The sequence below is a fragment of the Cheilinus undulatus genome, linkage group 18 (assembly GCF_018320785.1).
Source record: "Cheilinus undulatus linkage group 18, ASM1832078v1, whole genome shotgun sequence".
In the NCBI taxonomy this organism is placed as follows: domain Eukaryota; kingdom Metazoa; phylum Chordata; class Actinopteri; order Labriformes; family Labridae; genus Cheilinus; species Cheilinus undulatus.
Window position 1 is genome coordinate 20,543,533 of NC_054882.1, and position 22,948 is coordinate 20,566,480.

General features: G+C 38.8%; 2 protein-coding genes across 2 annotated transcripts; both read left to right on the forward strand.

The window, feature by feature from the left end:
- The first annotated feature begins 3,310 nt into the window (after positions 1-3,310).
- On the forward strand, positions 3,311-15,449 carry LOC121525918 (inositol-3-phosphate synthase 1-A-like). Its single transcript, XM_041812136.1, has 11 exons — positions 3,311-3,446; positions 3,738-3,862; positions 6,559-6,720; positions 7,386-7,515; positions 7,831-8,024; positions 9,544-9,693; positions 10,232-10,447; positions 12,254-12,418; positions 12,503-12,616; positions 14,198-14,415; positions 14,531-15,449. The coding sequence occupies exons 2-11, from the start codon at positions 3,749-3,751 to the stop codon at positions 14,724-14,726; spliced, it is 1,659 nt and encodes a 552-aa protein (XP_041668070.1). The 5' UTR covers positions 3,311-3,446; positions 3,738-3,748; the 3' UTR covers positions 14,727-15,449.
- Positions 15,450-17,308: 1,859 nt separating this feature from the next.
- Positions 17,309-20,937, forward strand: tpgs1 (tubulin polyglutamylase complex subunit 1). The gene is made up of 2 exons (XM_041813247.1): positions 17,309-17,715; positions 19,690-20,937. Exons 1-2 carry the CDS (start codon positions 17,378-17,380, stop codon positions 20,339-20,341), a joined length of 990 nt encoding a protein of 329 aa, XP_041669181.1. The 5' UTR covers positions 17,309-17,377; the 3' UTR covers positions 20,342-20,937.
- Positions 20,938-22,948: the final 2,011 nt, after the last annotated feature.

Sequence of the window (22,948 nt, forward strand, 5' to 3'; positions counted from 1 at the left end):
TACGTAAACACACGATATCCAATCAGAGGTGGTCTGTATAAAATCGTCCCTGACGTCATATAAAGAAGCTGCATGTCTGTTATTGTGGCATTTTTGGCTGCTCGGTGAAAGGAAGATGTTACCAGGGTTTTTATTTGGTAGATAACTTCAGAGCCATGGGTTCTGTATTTGTTAAAATAATCAGTAAGGTGCAGGATATGAAATCAGCTCAACTCATGCTCAACTCATAACCCCCAAAAGGTTGTAAAAACAGAATGCTATTATTTACAAATGTCATAAACCCATATTCATTCACAATAGAGCACAAACAACATATCAGACGTTGAAACTAAAACATTTTAACATTATATGAAAAATATTAGCTCATTTTGAATTTCCAACAGATCTCAAAAAAGTAGGGACGGGTTAACAGAAGGCTGGAAAAAAGTGTTACGAATCAAAAACTCATAATGGAATATTTTGCTGCTGATTAGGTTGATTGGCAACAGGTCAGTGACATGACAAGGTATATAAAATGAGCATTTTAGAGAGGCAAAATCTCTCAGAAGTAAAAATGGACAGAGGTTCACCAATCTGCAACAAACTGCATGTAGCAATTGAGGAACAATTTCGAGGAAAATTTGTATATCCCACCATCTAGTACACAATATCATCAAAAGATTGCTTGTGATCTTCAGGCCCTCGGGAGGCATCGCATTAAAAACAAGCATGATTCTGTACTGTAAATCACTGCATAGGTTCAGGAACACTTCCAGAAATCCCCATCTGTCAACACAGTTTGCTGTGCCTTCCACAAATGCAAATGAAAGCTGTGTAAGGCAAACAAGAAGCCATATGTGAACATGATCCTGAAATGCTGACATCTTCTCTGGGCCAGAGCTCGTTTAAAATTGACTGAAGCAAAATGGAAAACTGTTCTGTGGTCAGAGGAGTCAAGTAACTAAGTAGGCCTGCAGATACTTTGTTACCTTACTTAAGTAGAAATTTTGGGTATATACTTTACTGGAGTAATCATTTTTCAGCCTACTTTTTATTTATACTCCTTAGATTTTCAAGCAATTATCTGTATTTTCTACTCCTTACATTTTAAAAATAGCCTTGTTACTCTTATTTCATTTCAGCTTGTTTTCATTCCGGCTTGTCATCGTTCAAAAAAACACAAATAAAAAACCCCAAAACCTATCCAGATAAATCGCGCCGTCTGGACAGAGTGAATTTGATTGGGTTTGGATGAGAAGTATAAACATAATACCATTCCGAAACCCTATTGGTTTGTATGTGATCCATCGCACCTGCGCACGACACAAATCACGTCACACTCCAGCAAGGAAATAGCAGACATATGTAGACTAGTACGAAGATGTCTGTGGCAGAGACTCTAGAGAACTCGAGCAAAATGTCCCAAACAAGCACCAGCGAGGAGGTTGGTAGTACTTTTACACTTTTATTTTAGTAAAAAGCTTGAGTTGATACTTCAACTTCTAAAGTCTTTTTAAATCCTAGTATCTATACTTCTACCTGAGTAATGAATGTGAATGCTTTTGACACCTCTGTCTGTGGTCACATGAATCAAAAATTACAAGTCTTTTTGGAAACCACATCAGTGCTGAAAAGTATATAGAGGTTTCAAAGGAACGTATGCTCCCATCCAGACAACATCTCTTTCTGGGCCTTGACTATTTCACTAAGACAATGCTAAACCACATACCACATCCATCACAACAGCATGGCTTCACAGTCAGAGAGTCCAGATGCTGAACTGGCCTACCTTCAGTCCAGAACTTTCACCAACAGAAAAGATATGGAGCATCATAAAATGGACTGGTCTCCTCACTGCATAGCTGTTTACAGAAGGAGGGGTGGTACACAATGGTAAACATGGCCCTGTCCCGACCTTTATGAGATGTGTTGCTGTCATCAAATTTAAATTTTCATCAAATGGTAAAATATCTCAGTTTCAATATATGATATGTCATGTTTTGTGAATTACATATGGATTTGTGAGATTTGCAATTCATAGCATTGTTTTTTATGTCTGTGTTTTTGTTAAATGTGCTGCTGTCTTGAGCAACAGGATAGGTCTATATGACATAAAAATACAGTCATTTAGAGTGCCCTGGTCATCTTCTGTTGTCCTTTTTTACAGAGTCTTTATTTACAAAAAAAAAACACTATCTCTTTAAATGAGATCAGGTGACTGATTGTTCAGATGAAGAACACTGTTGGCCCTGATTGATTGCTTTATCTGTCTGTTGGGAGTGATCGTCATGATAAAAGGCTCATGACTATGAAGGTTTCCTTCCAGTTGTGAGACCATTGTTGTGTCTTGATTGATTTCTACCCCATTTAGTGTCATATCATCCATATTATACTGTGTATGCCATAGCTTTCATGTAGCAATTACCTCGAAAATAGTACTAGAATTCAAATAAATCCATAAATTCCAGTTGTTGTGAGTCTGATTAATCAACAAATATATCTACATGTGGTTTTACCATCAGGCAAAATTTGCCTTGGGTTTTCTGCACAAAGGGGGGTCGACACCCAGTGATACAGGTGTACATCAAATTTGAAGTCTCTTCTAAAATTATTTTATTCCAGCTTGACCTAGGCTATTTTAGATTTGGGCATGTCCTGTAGTTCTTTGCTTCAGATTATTTAGTCCACTTGCTATGATTGATTTTAGCCAAACGAAAAAGTGTCTCATGTTGATCCTTCAAATCATAAAAACCATCCCTGCAATTGGACTACAGACACCTGGTGGGCCATGGAGGTACAGTAATGTGCATAAGTTTTAGGCATGTAAGATGCAAAGGATTCATCATGGGGCCTGATGTGTCACAGTGGTGGTGTTAATGTCACTGAAAACTACATTGGCAATGAATTTACAGTTAAAATAAAGAGGGGAATACTTTGAGTCTAGTTGTGGTTGTATCAGGGTTTTAGTGGGCCCTCAGAAGATTTTCAGGTTGAAATCTGGCCTTGGAATAGATTACTGAAGTTTGGGAAAGGCTGATCTGATCTAGCTTGTCTACTAGGTTGTTAACATTCCCATAATTCATTGTCTGATTCAGGGACGCCTTTCAGACTGGCTTCGTCATCACTGACATTTAAAAACAGCCAGACGTCTCCCTATTCTGGTTTAAATTGAGAATAAAGCTGCACAGTGCTGAATTAGACATCCCGCCCATCGGAAAGCTGACAGGACTCCAGCCTCAGCTATTCGCTGCTGTTGCCACGCGATTTGCCAAGCCCTCACATCTTCGAGGGCTACGTGACACACACGGAGCGCTCTGATTGGCCAGCGTTGGCGGCGCAAGAGGCTGATACTAACCGGCAGGTTAAGCTTAAAGGCTCTCGAAACTTTCATTTGAAAAGGCGAAGATATTTCGAAAAGGATCTACGTGGCTTCATTCTATCACATCCTTATTCGTCAAGTGGGAAAGGTAAGAGGGTTTCATGGTTTAGGTTTACGTTACATAAGCGAGTATTTTATTCATTTAGCGTATCTCTTCCCGAAATAGCAAAAGCTACTATGACCGGGGATGTGTATAATATATTTACAGTTAGGCTTGGCCATGAAGGGAGGAAGGAAATAGCGAAGATAACTTATGTTTTCCGTTTTATTAATAGCATGCTTGAAGCTTGAGTAACCAGTGACGTGTAGAGGAAACGCAGCCTTACCCATGATGCCATTTCCACACAGTCACTGAAGTTCTCTGTTTCTGTCTTTGCAGCATCTGCAGCCATGTCCGTGAACATTCATATCAACAGCCCTAATGTGAAGTACACAGATACACACATTGTGTCTCAGTATTCCTATCAGACCACATCAGTGCACAGAGAGGGGGACAACGTCACAGTAAGTACATCTCTGTGTGCCATACCTGCCAGCCTCTAGGTTTCAAAATACGAGAGATTTGGTGGAGAAATTGCATTTCTTTTTGATTTCTGAAAATTTAGAGGTTTAACTTTTTATTTCCAATGCTGAGGTGTGTTTCTGTACACTTACTTGTGGTTCTTTGTGTGAAGGAAAAAAACTGAATTCGGCCTATTTCATTTAAATAGCAGCCTAAATGTCTGGTTTCCCCTCCCACATGAATTTAACATCCTAGTCATCTTTCACAGTCTAACAATGCTTATGCAAAAACGACAGAGACGTTTTTTTTACTATATGTTTGATTATCCCGGTTTTAACACATTTTCTTCTCCTAAAATTCAACACATGAGTACATACGTGTAATTTTTTTGCAAATCTGTGTTGTTCACTCTTTCTACAACAAAATATCACATTGACAGTATTCAGACCCTTTGCAAAACATTCAGATTGAACTTTTCTGCTTCCCATTTCTCTGGATCTTTGCTAAGATGTTTTCACACCTTGACTAGAGTCTACCTGTGATAAATCAAATCGTTTGGACTTTATTTGGGAAGGCACACACTTCTCTATAAGGCCACACAGTTGACAATGCATATCAGAGCTAAAATCAAGCCATAAGGTCAAAGGAACTGCCTGCAGAGCTCAGAGACAGGATTGTTGCAAGACCAAGATCTGGGGATGGCTACAAAAATATTCTGCTGCTTCGAGTGTTCACAAGAGCACAGTAGCCTATGCAGACTCATCCAAAGGGCTGGTCGCCCTCTCAGACTGAGGGATTTGGGGGAGAAGCACTTTATTAAGAGAGGTTATCAAGAAGTACATAGATGTCTGTGGCAGAGACTCTAGAAAACTCGAGCAAATTGTCCCAACCAAGCACCAGCGAGGAAGTTGGTAGTACACATATATGGCTCTTGAATGTATTTGCATTATACTGAAATGTGTTCATTTTTAATGGGCATATATGTGGCTGAAACAGGTGCATCCCAAATTTTTCAACATTAACATTTTAATATAACATTATAGTCATTATGGCCTTTAGAAAATATTTTTTTGGGAAGGTGGGGTAGTGCACTATAGGCCACTGTGGCGCGGCCTAAGCTTTTGTTCTTAATTGCATTTTTCCCCCCTTACATCACTTTTACTTTTATACTTTAAGTAGTTTTGAAACCAGTACTTTTACACTTTTACTTGAGTAAAAATCTTGAGTTGATACTTCAACTTCTAAAGAAGTCTTTTTAAACCCTAGTATCTATGCTTCTTCATCCAGACAACATCTCTTTCTGGGCCTTGACTATTTCACTAAGACAATGCTAAACCACATACCACATCCATCACAACAGCATGGCTTCACAGTCAGAGAGTCCAGATGCTGAACTGGCCTACCTTCAGTCCAGAACTTTCACCAACAGAAAAGATATGGAGAATCATAAAAATGACTGGTCTCCTCACTGCACAGCTGTTTACAGTAGGGGGGGTGTTACACAATGTTCAAAATGGCCCTGTCCTGACTTTTATGAGATGTGTTGCTGTCATCAAATTTAAACTTTCATCAAATGGTAAAATATCTCAGTTTCAATATATGATATGTCATGTTTTGTGAATTACATATGGGTTTGTGAGATTTGCAATTCATAGCATTGTTTTATGTCTGTGTTTTTGTTAAATGTGCTGCTGTCTTGAGCAACAGGATAGGTCTATATGACATAAAAATACAGTCATTTAGAGTGCCCTGGTCATCTTCTGTTGTCCTTTTTTACATTGAGTCTTTATTTACTAAAAAAAACAAAAAAAAAAAACAAAACACTATATCAAGAACCCAATGGCCGCTGAGCTCCATAGATCCTGTGTGGAGGTGGGAGAAAGTTCCAGAAAGCAAACCATCACTGCAGCCCTCTGTCTATCTGGGCTTATGGCAGAAAGGCTAGATGGAAGCCTCTCCTTGTGCAAAACACATGAAAGCTTGCTTGGAGTTTGCTAAAACACTCCATGTAAAAGCCAAGTGGGATCCAGATACATGGGAAGCACCAAAGTGAAATTTCAAGTGATTTTGCCAAGGGTTTAAATACTTATGTGAATTTGATATTTAAGTTTTAGATTTTTATGTAATTTGCAAAATTTCTAAAATTCTTCTTTTCACTTTTTCATTATGGGGTATTGAGGCTAGAATATTAAGAATAAAAATGAAATTTTCAACAGTCGCATCAGGCTGCAACATAACACAAATGAAAAAAAGTGAAGGGGGTCTGAATACTTTCTGAAGGCTCCGTAATTTCCGTTTTGGTCATCTGTGAAATTTCCAATCTCCAAAAGAAATTCTGCAGATGAAAAACAACAACAGAGCGCTGCTTTCTCCTCTCTTTTTCGGCTACCTCGCTCATTGCTCTCATCTCTGTCTTCTCCTGCAGAGTTCAGCTCACTACTTGGATCAGGTTGTGGGTTGCCAGGTCACAGGAACAGAGGGGTTGAATTTTTTTGTAGTAAACTACATTATTCATACATGATCTGGCAACTTTTGTATCCTCAGACAAACAGAAAAAAGAAAGGTTGGTGGGAAATGACCCAAAAATATGGGAGAAACTCAGGAAAAATGGGATTGTTGGCAGGTCTTATATGTGCAAACGTGTGTTTTAAAGTGTCACCAACAGTTTCCATTTAATTTTGCTTCATGTTGGATACAGGTGACACCCCAAAATGTCGAGATGACTTTTCGCACAGAGAAGTGCGTGCCTCGGCTGGGTGTGATGCTGGTGGGCTGGGGAGGCAACAATGGGACCACTGTCACAGCAGCTGTACTGGCCAATAAGCTGGGCCTCACCTGGAGAACTAAGACAGGGGTGAAGGTAATCTGAGGACTTAAATGCTCCCTTTTCTTATACAATCATTTCAGTTCAAGGTGGAAGAACCGCTCACAAACCCTTCATATTTTTCTCATTTGATGAGGTTAAAATTACTTCCCTTTGAGGATAAAAATTGATTATGTAACTTGGGTGATGTTTATCATGTACATTAACCTCCAAGTTGATTTACATACAAATGAATGCAGACCACTGGCTGCCTTGAGGTATCCAAAAGCAGAAAATTATCCCTTGTAATCCCTTTTATAATACATTCATTTAGTAAAGCTGCGAGCACCACTATAATTCTTTTTGAAAGTGCTAAAAGGTCCAGATGGTAAATGAACTCTTAATATAGCAAGGCTATAATAGAATGAAGCTGCCAAGCGGGAGCTCATGGACTTTTTGTCCTATTTTATGAACATAGCCTACTGTATGTCCCATGATACAGTGCTAGAGACTCATTATAAGCTGGTTATGCTGACATGTTCAGTGGAGTGTTAAGGGCTTAAATGAATTAAGTCTTGGAAAAATTCCCTTATATGGACACCCATTTAACCTCTATCCAGCCTTTTCCATTTTTCTCAATTTCTAGGATTTAATATTCCTGTAATACACTTTTAAAAATCTTTAAAAATGTTCTCTTCCTTTTTTCTTCCACCTTTTTTTAGAAAGCAAACTACTTCGGCTCCTTCCTGCAGGCGTCTACAGTGTGCCTGGGATCAGGGCTTGAAGGTGATGTCAACGTGCCCTTCCGTGACCTCCTACCCATGGTGCACCCTGATGATATCGTCTTTGATGGTACGAACAGTTACAGATAAGTCTCTTCATGGTCTGACCTACGGCACAGAAATGAACAAGTGTAAGAAAGAGGGGAAGTTAGGTAACAGCAGGGTAATCTGACCCCTTACACCTCCAGAAGGCCCCCTCTATAAGGCAAAGATGGTCAGAGTCTGCTCTGTTTCTTCATAAGGAGAAAGCTATTTATAAGTCTGCTCCAGTCTATTGTAAGGGAAAAGAGATGACTCATGTACAGTGGTGGTCTAAAAATGACAGATATCTAAGCAATGCAGCACCTTTTTTTTTTTTTTATTCAAAGTATGTTTGTGTTTTTAGGTTGGGATATCTCATCCCTGGATCTTGGCAGTGCCATGGAGAGAGCTCAGGTGCTTGACTGGTCTCTACAGGAGCAGCTGCGACCACACATGAGCTGCATGAAACCCAGAGCGTCCATCTATATCCCAGAATTCATTGCTGCAAACCAAGAGAGTCGTGCAGACAATGTCCTTACTGGAACAATGGCAGAGCAGGTAATATTTGGTGGTGATTTATTAGGGCTGAGGCTTTGCATTCCAAATTTATTTTAGAAATGTAAAAATGCACTTATACACCATACAATATGTATTGAAATACCGGTTTTATGGCACAATTTTATCACTTTTTTACAGTTTTGCAATTTTCTTAAAGATATGAGATTAATATATACATTTAAGACTTATAAAACAGTGCCCATTTTTCTTGATGAAAAGTGACTGATATGTGCTATGGCTTCAGCTACTGGTATTGAACAAGAAAAGCCAAAAGGAGAGGGGCCTGGCAGACCGCAGCTTTTAGTAGCCCCCTTTTGCAGACCACTGCTGTGAGACACAACCTCTGTCAGGACAGAAGTGCCATAATTTACTAGTACAATGTATTTCCAGGTTGTCGTTTTTTTAACTCAACATTACCCATAAACAAAGTCTGTCAGTCACATTAATGAAATAACTACATTGCAAACATTACAGACCTGTTATAGAAGTAGTTATGTGAACAGTGGCTCGCTTTAGCTACGTTAGCTAGTGTAACTAACGTAGCTAGATAATGATGGCCTTAGCTGACTTGGTCAATACTAATGTAACAGTGTTAACTACATCGGTACATTAGCTACATAACAGCATTGCCTACATTAGAATATGTAGCTAATGTAGCTTAGTTAGCTTTAGCCTTAGCCTTGTTAGCTGCTTTAGAGTGCAAATATTTTGTAATCAGATTTTGCTAGTCAGGCTTTTGACTTAACTTTTAGAATCATAACCCTTACACAAATCCTAAACAGAGGGATCATTTGATTTTATTTAAAAAGGTTTTAGTGTGTATTTATGCGTATGCTTACTACATTTGCTCAACCTAGATCTGTTTTGGAAATAGTTAAGCAAATGTAGCCTTCCTTTAGCTGTGTTAGCATTAGCTAAAGCTAGCATAGATACATTGGCTTACGTAGCAAGTGTAGCCGTGTTACCTTTAGCTAAAGCTAACAAAGCTAAAGCCAGACTACATTAGTTACATTGTTAGTGTAACCACTTCTAAAACAGGCCTATATAAACTTAATCCTGGATTAAACCTCTGAACTTTTTTCTTTTTTATTTATGAAATGTTGCTTAGTCTGTAGTGTTTGCATTGTGTTTATTTCATTAATGTAACTCTCAGGCTTTGTTTATGACTTAAACCGAATTTAGAACGTTGAACCGGCAAATTATGTCACTTCCTCTGACAGAGGTGGCACCTCTGAGTAGTGGTCTGCAAGAGTGGGCGTTTGAGATCTGCAGTCTGCAGCCAGACTGTCTTGGAAAGCAGAGACTGTCCTCTGCTGGTTAAGAATTGTTATGCATTTTATGATTTTGTTAAATTGATTTAAATTGTCCATATGGGACTGGAAGTTTGATTACATCCTCAGTTTATGCTTTCTTATTTAATATTTTTTAATACTAGTTCTTTCCAATTCCATTTTGACTTATGCCAAAAGCCAAATAGTTTGTGATTTCTAAGTGACTCTAACAGGAAACTGTCTTTCAGGTGGAGCAGATCAGAGCAGACATAAGAGCCTTCCATCAGTCCAGCAGTGTGGACAAAGTCATCGTTCTGTGGACGGCTAATACTGAGCGCTTCTGTGACATCATACCCGGGGTCAACGACAGTGCCAAGAACCTACTAGCTGCAATCCAGGTGAGAGTAGAATTCAAAGTCTCTTTTTTTAGACAATTATAACAAGATTCAGCATAAAAGGCTTTGTCAGTCCTCAAAAATGACAGTAATTGTGGTGGCGGTCGATAGTCGATAAACTTTAATTTCCTCTTGATTCAGAGGACCAAACAGTAATCCTCCATCACATTTAGTGATTAATAAAGCTGAGAGGATGAAAAGATTAGCTCTCCTAACACTTCACAGTGGATTTGTAGATGAAATTCCGTAATGAGTTTGAAACATTCCCTTTTTATATCAGATCAGGGGAAGAAAATTGTGATTTGCTCCTCATGGGTAATTTTTTATTTTATCTCCTGCCTTCAGCATGCTTGTACTTGTCAGCTTAAATAGTCTATTTCACAGGATTGTGGTCTTCAGCAAATATCTTATTTTAAAAACCAGAGCAGACAATAGAGTCGTGGAACAGAGATGATGTGAAGAGAGTCTCAGGGCATATGTAGTATTGTGAAGCCTTCCTTTCTCTGTGTAATATAATGAAAGTCATCATTTCACCCATCAGGCTGGAGCAGAGGTGTCCCCCTCCACTCTGTTTGCTGTGGCCAGTATCCTTGAGGGCTGTGCCTACATCAACGGCTCCCCACAGAACACTTTTGTACCGGGGGCGGTGGAGCTGGCTGTGCAGAAAGGTGTGTTCATCGGAGGAGATGACTTCAAATCTGGGCAAACAAAAATCAAGTCTGTGCTGGTGGACTTTCTGGTCAGCGCAGGTATTAAGGTAAGAGAGGAGCCATCATTTTACGTAGTGTTTTTATTCTAGCTTGCACCATTGGGGATGTAATGATAGGATGCTTTGTGAGTAGCTTGCAGCACGAACCAAGAAGACAAATTTCAACAGCTTTTCTCCCTTGTTATGAGAAATTCATCCGCAAAAGTGTAAATACACCCTAGTGACTGCAGTTTTTGTTGAATAGTCCTGATTTCAAAACAAGGAAAAGAAGAAGAAGAGGAGGTGGTTTCAGATGAACAGTGCATCTCTACATGGCTCTGAATTTCTCTGACTGAAAACTGTTGGGAATATTTGAGGTGATATAAGCACTGAATTTGGGGAGTCATTGTGATGATGGACCAAGAGGACTTGTTAAGGCTACACATGAACAGAATTCACCACAAGTTCCAAATTTTATGGAAATTTTCCTTTCCAAAATCCACACATATGCCTGATAAATTCAAAGAAATATCCTAAAATATCTGGGAAATTTCTTAAACATATTTTTAAGTATCCCATGCAGAATACCCCCAAATTTCTTCAAATATTTCCTTAATGTTTCTGTGAAAATTTAACATAAAGCCTAACCATTCCAATTTCAAAAATCCCCCACATTTTCATGTGCATTCCTGATACTTTTCAGGCAATTTCCCCCTAAAATGTCTTCACAAATCCCCTAAATTGTACAAATACACTCCTCAAAATTACATGAGAATGGCCAAAAACTCCCCAAACATCCAAACAAATTCTGTGAAATTTCCATCAAAATTTTTGAAAATTTTGAAGGACATTCCCCTGCACAAAAAAATCTCAATCAAATTCCTAAAATATTTACAAACATATTTCCTTGAAAACACCTACAAATGTTCAAAGCAAATTGCCAAACTCTTCAAACATCAAAACACATTTCCCCCAAATCCCATCAAAATGCCCCAATAAATGTTTAAAGCAAATTCCCAAAGAAACTCACAAAAAGATACAAACATATCCCAAAAAAATTCAATGAAAATACTTGAAAAAATCCCCAAAATATCTAAATATCCTTAAAATTTCCATGAGAATTCTTTTTTTTTTTTTTTGCAGATGTCCCCAGGCTTTCAATCAAATTACTAAAACTTGAATGGTTATCCAGACAATTGAAAAAAAATAATCTAATGGGGGTGCAGATGATCTAGTGGTTAGGTAGCACACCATGTATGCGGGTGGCCCAAGTCCAAGTCCGGCCTGTGGCTCCTTTCCAAAATGTCTCTTTCCCGCTCTCTCATCCCTGTTTCCGACTCTAATAGCAGAAATTATTAGTTGTAGGAAGGCCAAAATGTAATGTCCTCATATGTGCATGCAGGGTCTCAGGAGGTTAAATTGTCACAATTTGTATGGCTTTTAAACTGTATTCCAGTATTTTGTTACATCACGTTAAATCATAACTCACCGAAGATCAATTTATGAACTTGTCATAGAAAATGTCATCTTTCTGGCTCACTCTGTAACCCTGAAATTAAAAAATGCCTTTTACTTTTATATGTATTTTAGATATAGGACTTAGCTCTGGGTTACTTCACAGCTTTATTTTACACTTTAAATCCTCAATGTGAATGTATTTTACAACTTCCAGAAGTTTAATCCAAACAGCCTAAAATCACTTAAAAGCTGACACTCTGTTCAGCATACAGACCAGCACACAGCGTCTGTCCTCAGCCCCATAGTATGTTTATTTAACTCAGATTTTTTGTACCAGATATGAGAATTCAATGACAGCTTTAAACTCACTGTACCATGTATTTTCTTATTTTAATAAGCTTCTCTCCCCTTTCACAGCCGACCTCCATTGTCAGCTACAATCACCTAGGCAACAACGACGGGAAGAATCTGTCAGCCCCGCAGCAGTTCCGCTCCAAAGAGATCTCCAAAAGCAATGTGGTGGATGACATGGTGCAGTCGAACCCTGTACTGTACAAGCCCGGAGAAAAACCTGACCACTGTGTGAGTGACTCAAACACACAGAGGGATAATGAGCTCTCCTAACAACAGATCAGAATAATTCACTGAATCCGTGTGCTCTTTCAGGTGGTGATTAAGTACGTCCCCTATGTGGGAGACAGCAAGCGTGCCATGGACGAATACACCTCTGAAATAATGATGGGAGGAACCAATACCATCGCTTTGCACAACACATGTGAGGTCAGTGTCTGGAACCACAACCAATAACTTATTAAACTGGAATTAGAATTAAATGCTTTCCAAAAGACTGCTCCCCACATAAAAGCTATACTGCTGTATGTGACTGTGGACTGAGGAGTGTTGGAGCTTAACGGGAATCCTTCTAGACAAGCATGAAGCTCATTTAAAGAGACTCTGACTCATCATGTAACCTAAAGCCTTCCTCAAAACCAAAATAACATAATCTGTTTATGTTTACACAGTTGAGCTTGATTCCAGAACTTTTTTTCAAATATAACTGGAGCTCATATGTCTGATTATTTTAAGCTTTGGCGCACCCTAGTGGTAAAATAAAAAAAATGGCAAGTGGTACACAGACGTACTGCCATGAGCAAGTCAAAATTTTCAGATTTTTATTTAATTAAGTGATGCAGTCAGCAATACAATCACACACAAAAGCTTAATATAGGCAGTTAAATAAGAGAAGAAAAAAAACATTTGAATATTCCAGACATACTTTTATTGTACAACCCCAATTCCAAAAAAGTTGGTGCTGTTTAAAATGTAAATAAAACAGAATGCAATGAATTTCAAAACTCATAAATCCATATTTTATTCACAATAGAACAACAAAACAAAAACATATCAGATTATAAAAAAGTATTTGCTCATTTTAGATTTGATGGCAACAACACATCTCAAAAAAACAGGGACAGGGCCATGTTCTGGCCAGTTCAGCATCTTGATTCTTCTATTGTGAAGCCATGCCATTATGATGGATGCCGTATGTGGTTTAGTATAGTCTTGTTGAAATGGTCAAAGCCTTCCCTGGAGAGATGTTGTGTGGATGGGAGCATATATGACTATAATCCGCTCTTCTTTTCAGCTTTGATAGTGCCATGCCAGATGTGTAACCTGCCCACGTTAGGAACTAATGCAACCCCATACCAACAGAGATGCAGGCTTTTGAACTGTGCACTGATAACAGCTGGATGGCCCCTTACCTCTTTAGTCTGCAGGGCATGGCATCCATGGTTTTCAAAAATAATTTCAATTTTTGATTCATGTGACCACAGAACAGTTTTCCATTTTGCCTCAATCCTTTTTAAATGAAGTTAGGCCAGAGATTTCTCTAGATTCTCAGAATCTTTTGATTATATCATGTACTGTAGATGGTGGGATATTAAAAGTCTTCACAATTTTACAATAAAGAAATATTTTTCTGAAATTGTTCCACAATTTTTGGACGCAGTTTTTTGCAGATTGGTGAACCTCTGGCCGTTTTTACTTCTGAGAGACTCTGCCTTTTCTAGTGCTCCTTTTATTCCCAATCATGTTACTGACCTGTTGCCAGTTAACCTAATTAGTTGCAAAATGCTCCTCCAGCTGTTCAGTACATAAAGATGGCAGAAGACAGTCCTGAAACCAAACCAATTGAGAACCACTGGTCCAGTATATTTGGCTCTAAAAACTAAACTATAAATAATATTTAAACCTTGAAATTTGAAAGTTTCTGAGTTTTTGGCTGCTGTCAAATGACTTATAATGACACTACTACAAGCTAGATCCATCCCCTTCCCTCCTATTCCTGGCTTTTAACAGGACTCCCTACTGGCCAGCCCAATCATCCTGGACCTGTTGATCCTCACAGAGCTCTGTCAGCGTGTGACTGTCCAACTTCAGGGAGAGGACGACTTCCAGTCCTTCCACAGCGTCTTAGCACTGCTGTCCTTCCTCTGCAAAGCCCCCCTGGTACCATCAGGGACCCCAGTGGTTAACGCCTTCTTCCGCCAGAGGGCCTGCATAGAAAACATCCTGAGGTACGGATGATACTGTGATTTATTACCTCAGAAGGTTTTAATGAGTAACTCTAGTTTAATCACTGGTGTGAGCTTCTTGTGTTTCACTTAGGATGATCTCTTGTTTTCTTCCCAGGGCATGTCTCAGCCTTCCTCCTCAGAACCACATGCTGCTGGAGCACAAGCTGCAGAGAGGCTTCCTGTCTCCACATGACAACCACATCAACGGCAACATGGCTGCTTTGAAGAAAGTTTCCCTTACCAATGGAAACCACATAACTCTAACAAACGGGATCCGTGCACATGTAGATGATGCAGCACATGCGATATGACGGCAAATACAGCACGACAGCTCAACTAAAACCATACAATTATAAACCTGATATCTCATGTAGAACGACCACAAGCCCTCATTGATCAAGCTGCCATTTAAAAATGATAATTTTAGAGTTTATAGGTTTATGTAAGTTGTATATGAGATCAGAAACATTTAGCAAGTCTTTGCCATTCAAAGGCAGGTGTGATACAGTTAGTCACTAACATATTATTGAGCCCATTTACTTCATTTATTTAAGACTCTACTCTGCACAACACAGTGAAAGGCAGCCTATTTTGCTAAAATGTATGTTTGTACTTGTAACAAACAATGTGTTTGATATTCAAAGTGAAAACTGCCTTTTACATTTTTGCTTGTTTCTTGTAGTTTTATTTAAGTAATTTTAAATGTTTTCAAAAAAATTTAAAACATGACTTTACGATGTTGTTCTTTAAACCAGTTTCAAATCCTTTAATACTACACGTGCTGATGTTGCAGCTGTGATAAACGAAATAGGTCAATGATGTTTTTCTGTTTTCTGTATTTTTTGTCTACTGCTGCCCTTTTTGAGGCCAAAAGATGTAGTTTTTTTAGTGTTTTGTTGAAAAGTTACACTGGATATTTATGAACAATAAGAGTAAAATACTTGTTTGGTTTGAACTTATTTTTGGCATTATTTGTTCATCTTTTTAATTCATCCTCCATTTTTTAGCCAAGTACAAAAATGTATTTATTTACATCATTGGTTCCCAACTTTTTTTTCCTAGCATTCCCCCTACTCTGATCTTAAAAAAAAAAAAAAAACTTACGATGGTGTATTAGGACTATTCTAAAAAAATAATAATAAAAATAAAGAGCTAGTTTTGGGAGAAAAATAAAGTTTCAAAAGTTATAAATCTACAAAAAAAATCTTTAACTTTAGATGTAGTAAACATATGTGAACCAAAACTTTTGAGATTATAACATCAAAAATTGCATGGTAGAAAATCAGACCAGATAAGGCTGTTCATTTGCACTAGTACCACAGTTAAGATTGTAATAAATGATACTTTTCACTGGGACTGATCAATAAAGAAATACTTCGAATTTAAGCCCAGAATCATCACAATATCATTATCAAATGGCTTTAGATGACACATTTCCTTAAACTGGAGATATACAACAGCTGTTTTCAGTTTGGTTTCTTGAAAATGTATGACTTTATAATGTTGTATATTTATGACTTTGAAAACTTAAAGTTTTTGTGTTTATATTGTCAAAATGTATGGCTTTTTAAAACCCAGAAATTTAGTGGGGTTTTTTCTCAACAGTGTTTACTTCTGTCCTTGAAAATTAATAGGTGCTCTGTTTATTTTTTTTTTATCTTCCAGGGTGGCCCTAACGAGCTGTTATACATGTTTTCTCATCATGATTAAAATATAAAAATTAAAAATTAAAAATCAAAATACACGCTCGTTTCACTTTGACAACATCAGAGTTGACAGGGCCCTGCACCCTTCCTGAAATCTTTGCCACCCCACCTAGGGGTGCCTGGACCCCAGGTTGGGAGCAAATGATTTACATGAATGAGTTAAAGACATTGATGTGAACACAGCTGTGACTGCAGCATATGCATGTATGTATATCTATATGTAAAATGCATCAACAGAACAACCTTATTTGTGATGATTCAATAATACAGTTACTGATAGATATTTAAAGAATGCCAAATTAGTACAAAGGCACTATTTTGTTTGTCTTCAGACCTCATTTAAACCCAATGCAGGCCACATTGATATGGTAGACATCTGGAAAAGGATTGATAATGTGTCAGATCATCAAACAAAGTTTAATACCAGTTAATTCAAAATGTCTTTTTAAGATGATTACATATGTATTAGAGGAAAAAATATCAAAAACCTATCTGGCTCTATGTGAAAAAGTAATGGATAACTGGCTGTGCCATCCTTGGCAGCAACAATTGCAAGCAAGTGTTTGTTATAACCAGCAAAGAGTCTTTCACATCACTGTGGAGGAATTTTGGCCCACTTTTATTACATTGGATGGTTCTCCATAAATAGAAAACATGAATGGCCTGTTAAAGTTAACACCACAGTGTTTAAGAGGATTTTCGTCCACACTTTGACCAGAAACATTTCAGCAAAGATCAAGAGAAATAGGAGAAACCTGAGCTAAAATGAATGTGTTGATGCAGGTCTGAATACTTTCTGAATGCACTGTATTCTGGTATTGTGGTTTTTGAGTGTGTTAAAATACTGCACTTGCAGGCTGAAATGTATCAACATGGAAAGCCTGATTTGTAGGGAGAGCCAACTGTTTAGGACTGGTGCTTAATCAAAGGGACATGTCATTAAGTGTGCAGTGGGCGTGTCTTGTACTCTGCGCATCTATGCATCAGTAATTAGACCTTTGTGGGGCTGCAGAGTGCCTGCGCACATTCATCAGAGAGCGTCCCTAGCAACCAGACCGCAGAGGACATGGTCCTAAGATGGTCGTGAGGCTCAGGAGAGAATTTCTCTAGCATCTTTGCCATCGACAATTTTCGATCAGTTTTGAGACGTTGTCTTCGCTGTATTGATCACCGATACAAACTGATCCGTTTCCTGCCATCCGACTGGTCACATATCACTTCCGCTGCCGTTGCTGCGACACGGTACGTCACCAGCAATGGCGGACAAGGAGAAGCGCCGGTCGGGGGCTACTCCTCCGGGGATGCCCGAGGGTAAAGCCGCCAAATCGGACAGCGACAGGGAGTTTCTGACGCAGGCAGGGGTGGGAGAGCTGCTCCGTGGGGCCATCCTGAAGATGGTGGAAGCCAGATCGGACGATCCCATCGGTTTCCTTGCGGACCACTTCTGCAACCTTGCATCCGTGTCAGAGACCGGCACAGCTGGATGCAGCGATGGGGATCAGCTGAACAACGGCCTGGTGAGCGCAGGCGCGCACGAGCAGCAGCATCTCAACCGGGCTCTGTGGCACCTGCGGCTGGCGCACCACTCCCAAAGGTCTGGGCTATTTTATTGAGGAAGCTATCCCATAAGATGCTATTTACAACAGAGGAGGCTAAAAACCTTACAAACTAGCTAACCGAGACATTCGTTTACAATTCCGCTGTGCATAATTTTGACGGCACCTGATAGTCCGTTTCTGCATTTCTTACGTCCTCAAACAGTCTCACTTTATTCTAACCTACTTATATTTTACATTTTAACCAATAAACGAGATCAACTAGAATCATTTTTTGAAATAGTGGCCATGTCCTTCTTGGGTTTAAATACAACAAAGTCTATATAAACATAAATGATTGATGACTCTGTCTGTTACCGGACTTGACTCCACTCAAGGCGGGGGGGGGGGGCTTCTGGGGCCCAGCTAAATGAGGGGCTAATGAGGACGTCAGCAAAATCCTGGTCCATTGTAAAGCTAATCCGTGATAACCTTATTTTTCTATTTAACTGGGATAGCAACACTTATTAAAGCAACAAGAATCTTTATTCATGCAATATTACATCAAAGCCTCTACAGCCCCTTTTCTTAAAACAGAATTACCTTCTATGGTAATGTCAACAATGTGGATGGGTAAATTGACTAAAACCACTTGGAAAGTAATCAGACTCCATAGCTAAGCCAATCTGTGCCCAAACATAAAGATGCTAAGGAAAAAAGTAGACAGAACTGAGACAACTTCAAGGCGAAATAATTAAATATTAACAAAAAGGGGTCTAAACAAGTTAGAGGTTGCAAAAATGGCAAGATAAAGTAGTGTAAAGGGTTATACAGTGGCAAATGGGTTCAAAGAGGCACAAAGGGCAAAAAGTATGAAAAAACTGCTTTTAAAGTGGCAAAGATCTTGAAAAAATTGCCAGATTAAGTGGTCAAAATTAGTTAAAAAGTGGCAAAATGGGATGAAAAAGGCACAAATTAGATCAAAGCGGCAAAAAAATGGGGTGAATGAGGCAAAATGAGTAAAAGGCATCAAAAATTGGCAAAAATGTTGCAGAAATGGCCAGATGAAATCATGGAAAGGAGTTTAAGGGTGACAAATATGGGTCTAAAGAGGCACAAATAAGATGAAAGTGTCAAAAATGGGCTGACACAATAAAGAAAGGGGCAAAAATTGGTGGAAAATTTGCAAGAACTAAAATTGGCAGTAAGGTTCAAAAATTGGTTCAAAGTGACAAAAATGTTGTAATAATATTCAGATAAAGTAGTGAAAATGGATCAAAATGTGGGAAGATTGGGTTAAAAGAGGCACAAATTACATAAAAGATGCAAAAACTGGTTTCTACAATGCAAAAAAAGCAGCAACAATGAGTGAAAAAAATGTGAAAAGGGTGTCTGAAAGTATGAAGTATGGGTTGATAGTGACAAAACGGTGCTAACTGGTCAGAATGAAAAGCAGTCAAAGAGTGGCAAAAGGGGCAAAAAGTGGCAAAATGTGTTTCAAGTAAAAAAGTGGCATAAATGAAGGGAAAAGTGGGGATAACAGGTTAAAAAGTGGCACGAATTTATAATTTCAACACACATTTTTAGCACCAAAATAAGGAACCGTTAAACAGGACGGTAGCCCCAATGCTTCTGATCCAACATGTACATCAATACCTTCAATAAATCATAACTGTGGAGGCCTTTATTGGGTTTTTCAGGGGCCCAGACAATTCTGTGGGCCGGCCTGACCCCACTTCCAGAATGGATTTTATATTTATACAGATATTGGCTAAACTGAAGATGTACTTCACCATATTTGGAAGTAAGAAAACATCTTGTCTTCGATTAATGCTGTATCAGAGAACACATAAAAGAAAACATTTTCTTTAACCTTCCTTTCTTTTAAAATGATTCTACAAAAACACGTCCTCCAATAAATATTGGATGTTGCCTGTGATTTACCTCTCATGCAGCTGTTGTGGTCAACTTTATAGTAAAGCTGATGGTTTAAGTGTGCCTGCTGTTAATGTTCTGCTCTCTATTTGTCCCAGATCTGCCTTTAGTAACAATGTCCGTGTGGCCTATGACCTTCTGAACCTGACTGGACCTCTCCGACAATCAGGAGAGGCCCCTGAAGGCCCTGACGGCCCCTGCAATGACAGCCCGACTGGAGCAGGAGGAGGAGTGAGAGGAGGCCTCTACACGCAGACTCTGCAGTGTCTGTGCAGCGAGGGTGGCGTCCCCGCCTCCACCTCTGCCCCCCTCCTTCGTCGCCTTCACTGCCAGGACCACGAGGCCGTCCCTTATGATATCTTCCGTCATGGCGTGCTCACATGCGCTGTTTTCTCAGACTACATCCGCCAGGCTCAAAAGCTTTATGCTGAAGTGTGCTGCCCCGATGAAAGACCGGCATCTCGGGCCCTATGCCTGGCTGTGCTGGGGACCTTGAAGGAAGCCTTGGAGACATCCCAAGGCTGTGATACAAACAGTTCTCCTAATGATAATACTAAAACAACATCCTTTTTGGAGGCTAATGCAAAGGCAATACGTTACTTAGAGGCCAGTGCAAAGATCTCTCCATACAAGCTAGCACAGGCCATAGCTGGGGCCCAGACACGGGGCCCTGGTGGTGATATGGACGCTAAGGAGTTTGAGAATGCAGCAGCAGAGCTTTTTATCACTCGTGTGAAAGTTGTATCCTAGGTTTATATAGCTGACATAAATAGAAATCCATATAATAATACTTGCACCCTCTTTGACCTCAAAGTTCACATGGCAGCCATTTCCCCTTTCCCATTTAGCTCAAATTCAGTCATAATGTTCTTTCTGTGTCTCTTGATTGTGTAAACTTTTGTAATCTGATGACATTTATCCTTTTACCAGATTGATAATCAGCTCTAAAGCCTATTTAGTGGTAAAATCTTAAAGGAAATGTGGTTACATTGCTAGGTAAAACAACTGAGTTTTCCATGGATTAGCTACTAACTGACAAAAGCAAGTGTTAGCATGCAGAATGACCAACTAACCATCAGTATTTCGCCAATGTAGAGACCATACAGTTGGCTATGAAGCTGCTGAATTCTTTCATTATTCTTTTGAATGTGTTCAAGGATAGCAAAGACATACCTTTCTAGCTTTGAATGCCAACAATACCTGATGTACAATCACTTACAGAGTTGTCAAAAATGTGTTTTTGTTTTGTCACAGTGAAGAACTGTTTGAATCTTCATGATTAAAACACATATGTCTCTATACATAAAGTAGGGAAATCCAGAGGGAAACAGTGCCTATAAAAAGTATTCAGCCCCTTAGATGTTTTACTATTTTATTGATTTTATAAATCAATCTTGGTCAGTATAATTTGGCTTTTTTGGCAAGAAAACAAAAGCAAATAACACCTATCTAGAGACAAATTAAAAACATATATCTCCAAAGTAATGTCAATTACATAAAAATATGTAATGTAAAATAAGTGATTGTATTAATATTCACCCCCTTCAAGTGCGAGAAGCATTCCCACAGCATGATGCTGCCACCCCCATGCTTCATAGCAGAGATGGTGTGTTAGCGGTGGTGTGAAGTGTTTGGTGTCTTGTCTGATGGCCAAAAAGCACAGTTTTTGCCTCATCAGGCCAAATGACTTTCTTTCACTTGACCATGGAGTCTCCCACAGCCTTTTGGCAGACTCTAGTCCAGATTTAAACTGAGTTTTCTTCAACAGTGGCTTTCTCTTTGTCACTATCCCATAAAGCTTTGACTGGTCAAGAACCCAGGTATCAGTTGTATGCAGAGTCTCTCCCATCTCAGCTGCTGAAGTTTGTAACTCCTTCAGAGTAGTCATAGGTGTCTTGTGGTCTTTCTCACTAGTCTCCTTCTTGCACGGTCACTCAGTTTGTGAGGACAGTCTGATCTAGGTAGATTTGCACATGTGCCATATTCTTTCCTTTTCTTGATGATGGATTTAACTGGACTCTGACTTATACTTGTCATTAACATTTTCTCTGAGGTTCTTGGAGTGTTCTTTTGTCTTCATGGTGTAATGGTAGCCAGGAACACTGATTAACTAGTGACTAGACCTTCCAGATAAGGTGTCTTTATACTACAATCACTTGAGACCCATTCACTGCACTCAGGTGATCCCCATTTCAAATTAATAGCACCCTTTGGCTGGACCTCTGTTGAATTAGGTCTGTCACTTTCAAGGGAATAAATATTTATGTAGCCACTTTGTTTACATTACATTTTTAGTTGACATTACTTTGTAGAAATCTGTTTTCACTTTGACATTAAAGAGTTTTTAAAAATATTTTCTCGTCAAAAAAAGCCAAATTATGTTGACTATGATTGATTTATAAAATCAATGACAGGGTAAAACATCCAAGGGGTAGGTCCTTTTTTTAGATACTGTACTATTAGAGTCAGCGAGGCATTTGTTTACTATTAAATGAGCTTCTATAGAACAGGAAAGGTCAGTTCTAGCTAATGATAACATAATGCTAGCTGTAGTAAATTAAAGCAATTGAGTTATATAAAACATGTTTTTATCAGAGTAAAGTTAAGCAAAGTTTAACCTTTTATACAACATGATGCTGTAGGTTATTTAAGTGTAAAGCAGGCTGCACAGTGTCACATGTTGCAGTGCATGCTACTAAAGCAGAGCACTCACAGATATCCTCCCCTTATTTGGACATTTAGCACTGATTTGAAACATGATTTAAATGTCTTGTATTACTCTTGTTAAAGTGGAAATGGAGAAATTTACTAAGCAAAATGTTGCTGCAGGTGCTTTCTCTTAAAATCTGTTTATCTTGGCAGGTTTATGTAACTGTGGTTTAACCTTTGCCATGGAAAAGTTAGAAAGCAAGACTTCTCGTCTCATGCATTCCAATCAAGCATCCATATTATGTCTGTTTGTATTCAACACTTTCATGTTTAGTTGAGAGAAATGTGAATAAAATGAAGCTTTTCATAAGAATGTGTTTTTTGTCCTTATTGCCTTCTATTCAAGTATTTTAATGTTCTGTTGTTGATTAGAGACTTTTATCTTCCAACCAACAGTGTTGAGGTAGTTACTCAAAAAGTAATCCAGTACAAATGAATAGTTAGTTTCTGAAATACGTAATACATCACATTACTTTGCATTAACTCTTGTCACCTGAGATCTTCTGTAAAATGTTACTGGAAAATACAATGCTAAACCTTACATATTCCTACATTAGTGAGCACTATTATCTACAGTAAAAAGCATAAGGATACATGAGTGATGTCAACACAAGATGTGATGTTACAAGACAGAACTTTGTGTGCCCC

Bases quoted from the DNA above. Each gene is read 5' to 3' on its own strand.
- LOC121525918 (XM_041812136.1), top strand. From the start codon at position 3,749: ATGTCCGTGAACATTCATATCAACAGCCCTAATGTGAAGTACACAGAT. The intron at 8,025-9,543 runs GTAATATTTGGT...ACTGTCTTTCAG, and splicing joins CTGGAACAATGGCAGAGCAG to GTGGAGCAGATCAGAGCAGA. The intron at 10,448-12,253 runs GTAAGAGAGGAG...CCCCTTTCACAG, and splicing joins TGGTCAGCGCAGGTATTAAG to CCGACCTCCATTGTCAGCTA.
- tpgs1 (XM_041813247.1), top strand. From the start codon at position 17,378: ATGGCGGACAAGGAGAAGCGCCGGTCGGGGGCTACTCCTCCGGGGATG. The intron at 17,716-19,689 runs GTCTGGGCTATT...TATTTGTCCCAG, and splicing joins CTGGCGCACCACTCCCAAAG to ATCTGCCTTTAGTAACAATG.